At 41.7% G+C, this 13,407-nt stretch overlaps 2 protein-coding genes across 2 annotated transcripts; one reads left to right on the forward strand and one right to left on the reverse strand.

Annotated features, from left to right (window-relative positions):
* The first annotated feature begins 95 nt into the window (after positions 1-95).
* On the forward strand, positions 96-11,885 carry capn1a (calpain 1, (mu/I) large subunit a). The gene is made up of 22 exons (XM_030378270.1): positions 96-245; positions 1,921-2,167; positions 2,747-2,816; positions 3,025-3,143; positions 3,256-3,389; positions 3,567-3,735; positions 3,892-3,975; positions 4,629-4,714; positions 5,015-5,089; positions 5,184-5,344; positions 5,687-5,856; positions 5,963-5,974; positions 6,117-6,328; positions 6,419-6,458; positions 6,551-6,616; positions 6,700-6,757; positions 6,893-6,957; positions 10,383-10,451; positions 10,548-10,626; positions 10,716-10,829; positions 10,939-10,997; positions 11,084-11,885. The coding sequence occupies exons 2-22, from the start codon at positions 1,922-1,924 to the stop codon at positions 11,108-11,110; spliced, it is 2,115 nt and encodes a 704-aa protein (XP_030234130.1). The 5' UTR covers positions 96-245; position 1,921; the 3' UTR covers positions 11,111-11,885.
* Positions 11,830-13,161, reverse strand: mrpl14 (mitochondrial ribosomal protein L14). Its single transcript, XM_030378290.1, has 3 exons — positions 12,796-13,161; positions 12,591-12,696; positions 11,830-12,468 (listed from the first exon to the last, which is right to left on the reverse strand). Exons 2-3 carry the CDS (start codon positions 12,683-12,685, stop codon positions 12,102-12,104), a joined length of 462 nt encoding a protein of 153 aa, XP_030234150.1. The 5' UTR covers positions 12,686-12,696; positions 12,796-13,161; the 3' UTR covers positions 11,830-12,101.
* Positions 13,162-13,407: the final 246 nt, after the last annotated feature.

The following is a 13,407-nucleotide window of genomic DNA, read 5'->3' on the forward strand; positions in this document are numbered from 1 at the left end:
CTATTGCAATTACACTCAATTATTAATCATTCGCGATTCAATCATTTATTTGATTTAGCCCATCGTCTGCACAACCTGTCGGGGCGACAGTGGTCCCACCCCCTTTACGAATGGACTATTCCGCAGTGAGCACTGACGGCCGAGTGGAGTGCGCTGACTGTGGATGTCCGAGCAGGGTACTCTCAGAGATTTACTTGAATTTAAAGGTTTATTGTGATCAACGAAGTCGAAAGTCTCTAAAGGTGGTAAGTAATGTTTGACTTCTTCATTTTATTGTCAACAGCTCAATTAGTGCACCAGGGTAATAGTTAACGGTTCCCAACCTTTGCGGGTTTGTATCTTTCTTGTAATCACCCCATAGCAATCACATTACGTGTTACATTCTCATTCATGCGAGTTTTTGAGTTTGATTTCAACATGCACTAAAGCAACCTTGAATCGGCCCACAAATCGGAGTGGGATAGTGTAGCCTGTATTTCCCCCTAAATCACTGACATGTACTTCGGTGCAAGACACACAATAGCACTCGGGCCTTGTATCTTAGGAACAGGTGCTCCCGTACTGTAGGAGGCATGTCTGGCCTGTTCCTGATATCATAGAGCCAAGTCCGAAATAACCCTTCGCACGAAAGAAAGAAAACGGGAATTTGCGCATACACCTCGCCGGCGGATGTATTGATTTTGTGTAGTGACCCCCTCCACACCCACCCAGCCACGCCACCCAGTTGTTGTTTTTGTTGCGCTATGGAGAGGGGCACCCTCGCTTGTTAAGTGCATTGTTGCGGGCGAAATGTAAAGGATGACTTCACCACAGTACTGCAAGGATCAGCTGTTCACCGGCCCGGAAACAGAAATCCCTTCTGTTCTGTTGCTGTTTGACAGGCCAGCGGGCATTCAGAATTTGGGCCCAAGCAGGGGGTGTTTACGTAAACAACAGCATCGGACAGCTCTTTTCTTCTTCCTCCTATCTGACGCCCATCAGTGCAATTCAATTACCACCGATTTAGTCCTCTGGTGATCCCATCAGATTGCAGAAACTCTGCTCATTACGATTCTTTCAGTGTGCGATGGAGCAACTAATGGATGTGCCCACTCTGGTCATTATCCCACAAAGAGCTGTCTTGTGTTATAACAACCGTGGAGATTTTCATTGCATGGCTATTTTCTGAAAGCTGAGGTGTTGGCCCTCACACTCACGTCCTCCGGTTGTTACTTTAAAATTACTTTACAGAGGAGTTGATATTGGGAAAATGAAGGCCAACACTATAGCAAATTCATAGTTTAACAAATTAAGGGCTGGTAAAAATCGGAATCACGGTTATGTCTACTAACCTATATTCTGACAACGGAATGCTAACAATTGTTTCCCTTTTGTCATTTCCCCCCTATAGCCTTCTCATATTCAGAAGGTATCACGTTTCCTTCTCTTGTTTACTTTCTGAACTTTGTTAACTCGCTCAACATGGTGCTTTTCTTTCATTGACTATCGCTGCTCCACCCAAAGCTCACTCATACACATTTGTGTTATAGTTTAGTTACAACTTTTATGAAGCTATCCCATATAGGCCTTACAGGGACTTCATTCTGAACAGTTTAAAGGATAGCTAAAAACCAATGGCATTATTATCAGAATCTGGCTTTGAAAATATGCTAACTAATATCTAACTGTGCGTGTGCGTGTGCGTGTGTGCACTAAGTCACAACTAGTAAGAAAGTAAACGAGTCGCCTAAATAGTCACAGACCAGACTAATGGATCACCAAGTTGGATCCCCAGCCGTTTTGCTCCGATGCTTAGCTAAACGCTAACCTCTTTGCTGTGCTTTGGCTTTTAGACGAGTGCGCCATTGACTGATTAGCATGCTGCTATTTATACCCACCAACACCCACTCACGCTACCCCCATATTTATATCTCCCCACAGAATGCATCACGCCACAGGGATATCTGCAAGCATATACGAGAACAGGCTGCGAGCAGAAGGAATGGGCTCCAAGGAGCAGGCCGTGAGCTTCTCCAACCAGGACTATGAGGCCCTCAAGCAGGAATGCCTTGAGGGGGGCTTTCTGTTTGAGGACCCCTGCTTCCCTGCAGAGCCCCCCTCCCTGGGTTTCAAGGAGCTGGCTCCCTACTCCGCCAAGACTAGGGACGTGGAGTGGTTGAGGCCTACGGTAGGAAGCCAATCTTAGTTAATCATTAAGCTGTGTAACAGATTCTGTGGAATAAGTTATGCTTGGATGCGTCTGAAAGTTCTGCCCGAGTCTGTTGACATGCGATGATGCGTGGATCTAGTTTGTACAATACATCTTGTCTAATTTGATCTAAATATACAATCTTGTAGAGAGTGCGCAGGCATATGACTTGATGGCTCTGGTGTATAATGCTTTGCATTGGGTGTGTCTGTCGCATTGGAATCTAGATTGGTGGTGTTGACAATTTAGAATCCGGTCCACAAGCTTTCCATTTACACATAGGAATTTGTCAGTTTCCTCTACAACCAATACAGTCTTGAGATGGAGTCACTCGATGACTTAGCAGTTCATGTCATTTTCAGAAAACTCTTCTTTATTTTTTTATTTCGTTGACATGATGTATCTTGTTTCATTGGCTGAAATCACAGCCCATAGGCTTGTGAGGAAAATATGTGTCTTTTAGAACAGCCCTGTCCAACTGCTCGGTCCAGACTTCAACCTTGAAAGTCTCAAGACAAACTGATCTATTGTCTTGACTTGAGCTTTTATGACCCATAGGAACTGACCGATAGTCCTCAGTTTATCGTGGGCGGAGCTACCAGAACCGACATTTGTCAGGGAGCACTCGGTGAGTCTGTTAGAGTCCATTATCCCATTCTCTGTGTGTTTACTTATTCATGTATTTATCAATATATCTATCAGCAGAACCATCTTAAAAGGAACCTTGTAAAAGGACAATCAATTCCTTTACGCCAAAAGCATTAAGTGAAGTCTTCCTTCCTATGGATGTTGCTTTCCTCTCCGACCCCTTGAACCTAAACATCGCCCTCTCCCAGGTGATTGCTGGCTGCTGGCCGCCATCGCATCCCTCACCCTGAACGAGACGCTGCTCCACCGGGTGGTCCCACACGGGCAGTCCTTCCAGGATGACTACGCCGGGATCTTCCACTTTCAGGTCTTTTTAACGTCTGCGGCTCATCAGATTGCATCTCCAAAGAGTTCCTTCTCATCTTCATGAATGATTCAGCGCCAAGTCAACCAGTTTCTTCCTGCTTATGACTTTTCAGTTCTGGCAGTTCGGCGAATGGACAGACGTGGTGATTGATGACAGATTGCCTGTCAAAGACGGGGAGATTATGTTTGTCCACTCTGCGGAGGGCAATGAATTCTGGAGTGCTTTGATGGAGAAGGCCTACGCAAAGTGAGTATTCTAAAAAGGGTCTGCTAAATTATTTAGTGCCACAGCATATTTCTTGAGCACCTATACCGCTTGAACCCCTGACACACGAATGCACATCTATGAAGGGGGTGTTGATGGGTAATGGAGTTTTTAGCTTTCGGGGCCTGAGTGTTCTGTTTTGTGGTGGTTTGATTGCAGGCTGAACGGCTCTTACGAGGCCCTCTCGGGAGGCAGTACCACCGAGGGATTCGAGGACTTCACCGGGGGTGTGTCGGAGATGTACGAACTGCGCAAGGCTCCCAAGGACCTGTACCGCATCATCAGCAAAGCCCTGGAGAGAGGGTCCCTACTGGGCTGCTCCATCGACGTGCGTGGGGCTACCGGCATGCGGCACAGGCCTTGCCCATCAATACTTTCCACCCCTTGAAAAAAAAATAATGACATAATTCCATTAGAAGCATTTCAGGAATTATGTATCTGGAGCTCTTATCGAGATGAGACTGAATGTTTTATGTCATTACAGATCACCAGTACTTTGGACATGGAAGCTGTTACATTCAAGAAGCTTGTGAAAGGCCACGCCTACTCACTTACCGGCCTGAAGCAGGTGTGTGTGTGTGTGTGTGTGTGTGTGTGTGTGTGTGTGTGTGTGTGTGTGTGTGTGTGTGTGTGTGTGTGTGTGTGTGTGTGTGTTCTCTTGCTTATCCACACGTGTTTGGATACACAAAGTCTCACAAATCTAATTTAAGATTAACATCTAAAGTCTAATGGCAGGTAAGCTCAAATCTGTGTCAACTGGGCATGTCACTCTTTTGCTTCTTATCTGATTTCGACCAATCGTGTTCCAGGGGGTGGGGCTCTTCGCGTTTGTCTCGACTGTAAACAACCTGACCGGTTGAACCACAACAAACTGGGGAGTAAAAAACGGTCAAAAGGTTATATGTTTGCTTTTGTGGCTCCAATCTTTGCTCGGATCGGATGAAAGGGCACTATAAATGAAATGTATTATTATTATTATTATTATTATAGGTAATAATTATATATATATATTTTTTTTTTATTATTATTATATTATTAATACTAAACCTTTAATTCTCAGGAAATTCTGTAGGTGCTTGACAATTCAAACAATAAAACAGTCAGCGAGGAAAAACTCGATGGCTGAATGAAAAGCGTCCCTGAATAAAAGTCCTAAGGTCTGATTCTGGGAGAGTCGTGAGTCTTGTTCTTCGCTTGACAACTGTCTCCTGGGTTCTGAAGGTGGACTACCGAGGCCGCATGGAGAGGCTGATCCGCGTGCGTAACCCCTGGGGACAGGTGGAGTGGACCGGCGCCTGGAGTGACAGGTAAATGGGAAACAAACCTGGTTGCACAGACCTTGCTACTCAAATACTCATCCCTGGTCATCTCACCGCTCCAGTTGGTTAACTTTCAGCAGATGCTTTCATCCAAAGCAATCTTTTGTAAATTCAGATGCGTGTCATTAGGTGTTTGAGGATCGAAGAGGCCTACAAGTAGGTTGTGGACTTGGATCGAACCCAGGACCATTTGACTTGGACTATAACCAATTCCTTTTGTATTGCTGCAGCTTTGTTTTCTTCTACCGTAATTTTATCAAAAAATCGAAATACCTTCTCCTGTTTCAGCTCTCCAGAATGGGATGAAATCGATCCATCAGAGAGAGAGGATCTGCACTGCCAAATGGAAGACGGGGAGTTCTGGTATGAACACCACAGATTTCCACCTCTGCTCCACTCGTTCCCCACACTGTATCCGCAGCTTGTCAGCTGATGGCTTCCAATTTTCCCAACCCAGGATGTCCTTCAATGAGTTCCTGAGGCAGTTTTCCCGCCTGGAGATCTGTAATTTGACCGCAGATGCCCTGAGTGATGAAGGGCTCAGCCACTGGAACACCATCAAGTTCCACGGGTCGTGGAGAAGGGGAAGCTCTGCTGGAGGCTGCAGGAACTGCCCCAGTGAGTCCAATTCATGCAAACATCAGGATTGGTTTTGTGTTGGTCAATTTGTATTGTAATTACCAGTGTATTTATACTAGGGATCCGCCAATGGTTAACATTTTGGCAGATACTAATGTTTCAAATATAAATTTGGCTGATAGCCAATGTCTATAACCTTTCAAAATGAATGCGACACAACAGATAAACATCAGCCACTACCATCTTATTGAACAGGCCAATGGCAGTTAACACGCCTAGCATCTTCCCATACTGATGTACAGATTGTTTTATGTATAAAAGTACAGGGAAAATACATTCATCAGCCAAGCAAATTCTGACCGTGCGACCACCTTTGCACAGATACATTCTGGATCAACCCCCAGTACAAGATCACCCTGCTGGAGGAAGATGACGACCCAGAAGACGATGAGGTTGCCTGCAGCTTCCTGGTGGCTCTTATGCAGAAGGATCGCCGACGCCACCGCCGCCAAGGCCAAGACATGCACACCATTGGCTTTGCCATTTATGAGGTGTGTAGAGAATACACTGTGCCCCAATTATGTTTCAATGTAATTCTGTTGTTCATTTCCAATGTTAATCTTCCTTTTTTGTTTCACTTCTTTGTTTTTTACACAGATACCAGAGGAGGTACCACGTCTTTCAGAAACCACACTATTTGAACCAAAATCATAATTTAAGATATAGCACTTTGATATCAACTAAAAACCAATTATAAACTGCATCTGATGCCCAATCGACCTCTAAGTCTGCTCCCCTACCTCTGCCTCAGTTCAAGGGCTGCCAGAACGTCCACTTGAAGAAGCAGTTCTTCCTGACCAAATCATCTTGCGCCCGTTCGGAGACCTTCATCAACCTGCGGGAGGTGAGCACACGCCTTCGTCTTCCCCCTGGCGAGTACCTCATCGTCCCTTCCACCTTCGAGGCAAACCAAGAGGCGGACTTTGTCCTCCGAGTCTTCACGGAGAAGCAGTCCGAAACAGAGTAGGGCATATATTATTATTTTATTGGAGATTGATTTATGTGTGTTGAGTATTTTTTGGGACGTTAAAAGTATTTTTCCCCTCGTTATAGAGAACTCGATGATGTCATTTCTGCTGATTTGGATGATGAGGTAGGTTTCTAAAAATGAAGTTTGCAAATGTTCGTTGCTGTTTAAACTGTATTCATTGCACAAGTGTAAAATAAGAATTATTTTTTTTACAGAGCGATATCTCTGAAGATGATATCGATGACTCCTTCAAGTCCATGTTTGCCCAGCTGGCGGGCGAGGTAGGTTTTCTTAACTCCTGCTGAGTTTATCACATCACAAGCATCTTTTATATGAATACACAACCTTCTCGTTTTCTCATTAGGACATGGAGATTTCTGTTCATGAGCTGAGGACCATTCTGAACAGAGTGGTGTCTCGACGTAAGTTAACATCAACATTTTACAATTACAGACCACGGATCAAACAAACTTTAAATTTGCCGCAGTGCCAAGGTCCTTATGTAACATTCAACTTCATGTTGAATGTCCTTGTCCTCCAACGCTTTGTGATTTCAGACCAAGATCTGCAGACGGATGGCTTCAGTCTGGTGTCTTGCAGGACCATGGTGAATCTCATGGATGTATCCTTTTCAACAATAACTAGACTTTTCACCTCAGGTTAAATACCTGATTTATCTTTGCAAAATGTGTCTTGAGATAAATATTAGTTAGTCTTTTTTATGCTGCATCCTCAACAATGTTATGTCTGGGTTACATGGTAAATGTTATCAATTAACATCTTGTTGCTGATGATACAAAAAGTAACTGCAAGTGGTAATATGTGCCAATAAACAGCATATTTATAGGCAAGGCAAGGCAAGGCAACTTTATTTATATAGCACTTTTCAATCACAAGGCAGACTCAAAGTGCTTCACATATAAACATTGTTATACAATAAAATAAAATAATAGATAAGTAAAAGAAAACATATGCAAAGAAATGAGTAAAATAGAAAGTTAAAAAGGCTTTTTAGTAAGTAAAATTGAAAGTGCAATGTATTTAAGAAAGTGAGAAAATTAAATTGAAAGTTATTTAAGATCAGATCAACAGACTCTCTGGAACCCAAGTCGGGAGTACAACCCGACCTTAAGGACAATCTATTACAATATTCTAGGACTCTAGCCCAGAACCAAAGGCAAACAACAAACAAATATTCAGTGATTATTCTAGGACTCTAGCCCAGAACCAAAGGCAAACAACAAACAACAAACAAATTCAAAAGAGTTTCTTCGTCAAGCTCTTAATGACACAACTTCATTACTCAGCAAATGTCATGTATTTTTCTGGTAAAAATAGAAAATAAAGGGAAAGTTAAAAAGGCATTTTAGTAAAATAAAGGTCAAGTATTTAAGATTTAGCAGAAAGCTAAAGCAAACATAAAAGTCTTCAATCTTGTTTTGAAGGTGCTCAGAGTTGGGGCAAGTCTTAAATCCTCAGGGAGTTTATTCCAGCTATTTGTTGCATAGTAACTAAATCCTGCTTTCCCATGTTTCGTGTTTACTCTGGGGATAATTAACAGATTGGTCTCAGAAGATCTTAGTGTTCTAGAAGGCTTATGTAGTGGAAGCATATCAGTTAAATATTTTGGGCCTAAACCATGTAGGGATTTATAGGTTAGCAACATGATTTTAAAATCAATTCTCTGACCTACAGGAAGCCAATGTAACGATTTAAGAATTGGTGTAATATGTTCAATTTTTTTGGTCTTTGTTAAAACTCTAGCAGCAGCATTCTGAACAAGCTGAAGCTTCCTTAGAGTTTGTTTTGGGAGACCTGTAAGGAGACCATTGCGGTAATCAAGCTTACTAGTGATAAAGGCATGTACAAGTTTTTGTAAGTCTTCGGTGGACATGAGCCCTCTAAGTCTTGCTACATTTTTAAGGTGATAATATGCAGATTTTGTAACTGATTTGATGTGACTTTCGAAATGTAAATCAGAATCCATGATAACCCCTAGGTTTCTGGCTTTGATTGAGGTTTTCAGGGACAGAGAGTGAAGGTGTTCCGTTTTAGCACCAAATACAATTATCTCTGTTTTATCCTCATTTAGCTGAAGGAAATTTCGGCACATCCAGTCTTTCACTTGCTCAATGCACTGGCACAGCAGATCTATGGGCCGATAGTCATTTGGTGATAGCGATACATAGATTTGCGTGTCATCAGCATAGCAATGATGGTCAATATTGTTATTATGCATGATTTGCCCTAGTGGGAGCATGTAGATGTTGAATAAAGAGGGTCCTAAGATCGAACCTTGTGGGACTCCACACATCACGTTGGTTGATTCTGATACAAAGTCGCCGATGGAAACAAAGTAGTTCCTATTTTGTAGGTAGGATCTGAACCAATTTAAGACTGTGCCTGAAAGCCCCACCCAGTTTTCTAACCTGTCCAAAAGTATTGTATGGTCTACAGTGTCGAATGCAGCACTGAGGTCTAGTAGCATTAGTATTGAGGTTTTGCCAGAGTCTGTGTTAAGACGGATGTCGTTTACAACTTTAATGAGGGCGGTCTCAGTGCTGTGCAGGGGTCGAAATCCTGATTGGAAGGTGTCATAACAACCAGTTGATGCCAGGAAGTGATTAAGTTGCTGGAGGACAACTTTCTCAATGATTTTACTTATGAAGGGCAGATTTGATATTGGTCTGTAGTTGTTAATAATAGAGGTATCTAGGCTCCGCTTTTTTAAAAGGGGTTTAATGACTGCAGTTTTCAGGGCTTTTGGGAAGTTGCCTGACTGGAGAGAGTTGTTAACTATCTGCAATATATCTATTGCTAGGCAGTCAAAAACATTCTTAAAGAGGTTGGTAGGTAAAGAATCAAGGCAACAGGTGGATGGCTTTAGTTGTGTAACAGTTTCCACAAGAGTTTTAGAGTCAATAACATTAAAGCATGCCATCCCTGCCACGTTACTTTTGCCTGAACAGGGTGGTAGTCCAACATTTTTGTTTGAAGTGGAGATATTGATGGCGCGTCTGATGCCTTCAATTTTATCAGTATAAAAAGCTGCAAACTCATTGCATTTCTGCGTGGAATGGAGATCAGGTGGAATTTGTGTTGGGGGGTTGGTCAGTCTGTCAACAGTTGCAAATAGGGTTTTTGCATTATTATTATTGGATTTAATGATATTGGAGAAAAATGTTTCTCTAGCACTTTTTAAGTCTGAATTGTAGGCACGGAGGCTCTCTTTGTAGATATCATGGTGAATATGAAGTTTTGTTTTACGCCAGATGCGTTCAACCTTCCTGCATTCTTTTTTCTGTGCTGTTACAGAAGCAGCTTTTCTCCAGGGTGCCTTTTGCTTTCCAGAAATCGTTTTAACCTTGTAAGGTGCAATGACATCCATGACTTTCAAAATTTTCAAATTAAAGTTTTCTACAAGATCATCAGCAGAACATGGGTTGAGAGGTGGTAGTAAGGAGATGGCCTTTCTAAAAAGTACATACGATTCTTCATTGATATACCGTTTTTTGACAGTATTCTATTTTGTCTGTATGTTGGGAATAAAAGATATATTAAAGAAAACACAAAAGTGGTCAGACAAGGAAGGATCAGTCACAGAGAGATCAGAAACATTGAGGCCCTTTGTGATAACCAGGTCTAGAGTGTGGCCCTTACAATGAGTAGTCTCTTTCACATGTTGGGACACTTCAAATGTGTCCAAAATGGTAAAAAGTTTTTTTGCACACTTGTCATTCAAATCATCAGTATGAAAATTGAAGTCACCAGTTATAACTAGACAGTCAAAGTCTGTGGAGATGCTAGACAATAATTCTGTGAATTCATCGAAAAAATTTGCAGAGTATGTGGGTGGCCTGTAAATAATTAATAGGAGAACTCTGGGGGAGCATTTCAATACAGCACAAAGGTATTCGAATGATGGAAAATCACCAAATAACATCTGTTTCCCCTGAAAATCATTTTTAAATATAACAGCAATAGGCCTGTGTTAACAGCAGATTTAGTGTTGCATTGTGAAGTTCAGTCCCTTTACACAATAAACAGAAAGATGGAAGCGCTCGCTTAGGCATGGTGGAGTTCCAGATTCTGTGGAACAAGATTCGAAAGTGGCTGGTAATATTTGTATTAATATTTTGATCAATAGTATTTTAATTTTAAATTAACAATTATCGTCAGCCTCTGCAATTAATTTTTCCTTTTTGTCATCAGCTCATTTTTAGGCAATTCGATCTGGACAAATCTGGGGCCATGAACTCGTATGAGATGCGTATGGCTGTTGAGGCAGCAGGTAATGTTCAAGATAAAACGAATGAAACGTACAGGGGATGTATTCACGGAACAACCCCAGGAAGTTAACCTTTTACTATTTCTGTTTAGGTTTTACACTGAACAACAAACTGAACACGGTTTTGGTGGCGCGGTATGCTGACAATGATATGATTGACTTTGACAACTTCATTTGCTGCTTGGTCAAGCTTGAAGCAATGTTTAGTGAGTACTTCGTTTTTTTACCTTAAGGTTAAAGTCTTAACCCAATGGTGTCATTGCTCAATTTATTTGTTAGCCAACGAATGCTCAAAATTTGAATTATATTCCACAGGATCTTTCCAGGAGCTAAATAAGAACGACGAAGGAGTGGCTGAAATGCAATTGACAGAGGTAACATCTTTGCTCAGGGTCACTTTGAATTCATGTGAGAAACATTTCTGTACACCAATCCCACTTTTCCTTTGTTTAACTTTCAGTGGCTGTACCTAACCATGTGTGGTTGAGGAGGACCTACCTCAGCCTGGCAGAGGGCCCTTTCGCAAGCCAACAGTGCCCTTCCATACGCTGTGACCAGCTTCGAAACTAGCCTTCTCACATATCTGCTCACAACATATGTAACTGTCCTTGCAAAATAACAACTAACGGTTATTGAAATCAGGTCTAACAATGCTAGCAGTTTGCCTGTACCTTCTTAGTTTGTAACTATGCAAAATTGGAACCCAAGACAGGTTTACTAGGCTGTGCTTGCATTTGTTTCTTTATATAAATAGAATATGTCAAAGCATGTAGTATTAACTTAAACATTTGAGGTCGACAACCCATTTTGCATTGGCTGACTCAAATGCTACATGTTGGCTGTACTTCTGCATGTCTTTTAAACCAATGACATCAGAACACCACTACACAAATCTTTAGTGTCACCGCAAACTTTGTAGCAGTATATCAAAAATGTAAATATTTTATTTCGTACGTTAGCCAAATTACTTCATGGTAACATAACTTAAAACACTAGATGGCAGTAGATACCATCTGAATGGGAACCTACTATATCTATTTGATTTTCCTTTGCTGAATATTAATTCAAATATACATTTGTATTATTTTGACACAATCGTTATTTTTTTTTAGCTTGACGTTCTGCAATCAGTGGCAATCACAGGTTTGTTTCCCTACAGCCTTAACACTTAACCCAGGTCGAATGTACACAGTTAAGAGATGCAAGTCATGTTTGTTGTAAATGTATTGTGTGCCTCAAACCAATAAACATTATCCATGCAGGTTGTTTTTTCTCAATAAGGCACTGACCAACAAGCCAAATAAAGAACAGTTTAACATGAATAAAAAGGTTTCAATTTAAATATATGAAACAAGTAGACATACTGATAATGCGTTTGTTAACCAGAATATAGAGACATTGAAGCATACAATCTTATTACAAAACAGGAAGAACAATGAATGAAATAGTGACAGCATCATTGTTTGCATGGTTGCTTACTATACAAATCTGCTAGCAATTGCCAACAATTTGGAGTAGTCTCCCTCCAGTTTACGAAGATGCGTAGGCACAGGGACCCTTATTCTGGTCCCTGTCGGATTACCATTGTCCTCGATCAGGACAACATTATTGGAATCAAAACGTGGCGTCATGCGTTCCCCGGGCATCTTGTGTCCAACAATAAGTGCCTTCTTTTTCTGTCCTTTAATGGCAAGCAGAACTTTGTCTCCTACTTTCCCCACGCCGTTCTTGGTGTACACATGGATGACCCTTGGTGCACGATGGTGAGGGGTGTTGCCAAGCGGACTGTTATCCACAACACGTACTCTGGTCATCTTCTGTATGGCAGCGGACACCGCTGATACGCTGCAAAACAAAAAAAGTCACATTCGCCATCAGATATTAGTATGACCTCAATATCTCAGCAACAAATAAACACATACACTGGCAATACTTGAACTGGAAAGCGTGTAGCTTAATTGACTCACCTGAATGCACTGTGTTGGGTAAACGCATCCACACGCAGAGCATGACATGCAAGATGCATGTATTTGCATTTTGCGAGGCGGTTTAGAAGAGCCATAACGTTACAACCTACGGATCAAGCGACAGAAACGAAAATCAGCAATCCGAAAGTGTTGCGCCGTTAGCCACCATGGAAACTTATATTCAGGGGATCAAATGTGTTCTTACCGTAAGCGAATATGTACTATCATCTAGATATGGACACAGTCGGTTTGAGATCTCGATTAGATTCAAACGCTAAACGTTTGTTTCAAACAGACAAGAGTATAGTTTGTCAGCTACTCTCATGCTTCATGCCAATGTCAAAGGTGCAACGTCACTGACATGCGCCGAGCTAGAATTAGCGCTAGCTAATGACAGGCGTTACAGGTTACAAGATGAATCTACAGTCTCCGCTGAGGTATCACTCTCTCGGAGCGATATCGTAATAATGTGTTGGATTTTTTAATTCGTAATAACACGATTTATCTTGTCCCACACAACTTTATATGTAGGATACATGGGTATATATGTATGTAACTTTAACCTACACACGTGACACAATCTTTAGTGGAAGGCACAAACGCGACAGTCCAAAAGAACATAGATATACAAACATAGAACCCATAGACGTACACACAGACGCTTCGACCCGTTGCTTCATTACGTAGACGTATTTGAGACGGCGACACGCCGCCATATTTGAGAGGGCAAGACTGGCCTATAAACGAATACAAAGAAACAGGAGCAATATTTTGTTCTTAATTTTGAAAAAATATAATGCTCCCATTTCTCTACCAA

The sequence above is a fragment of the Gadus morhua genome, chromosome 15, assembly GCF_902167405.1.
Source record: "Gadus morhua chromosome 15, gadMor3.0, whole genome shotgun sequence".
Classification (NCBI taxonomy): domain Eukaryota; kingdom Metazoa; phylum Chordata; class Actinopteri; order Gadiformes; family Gadidae; genus Gadus; species Gadus morhua.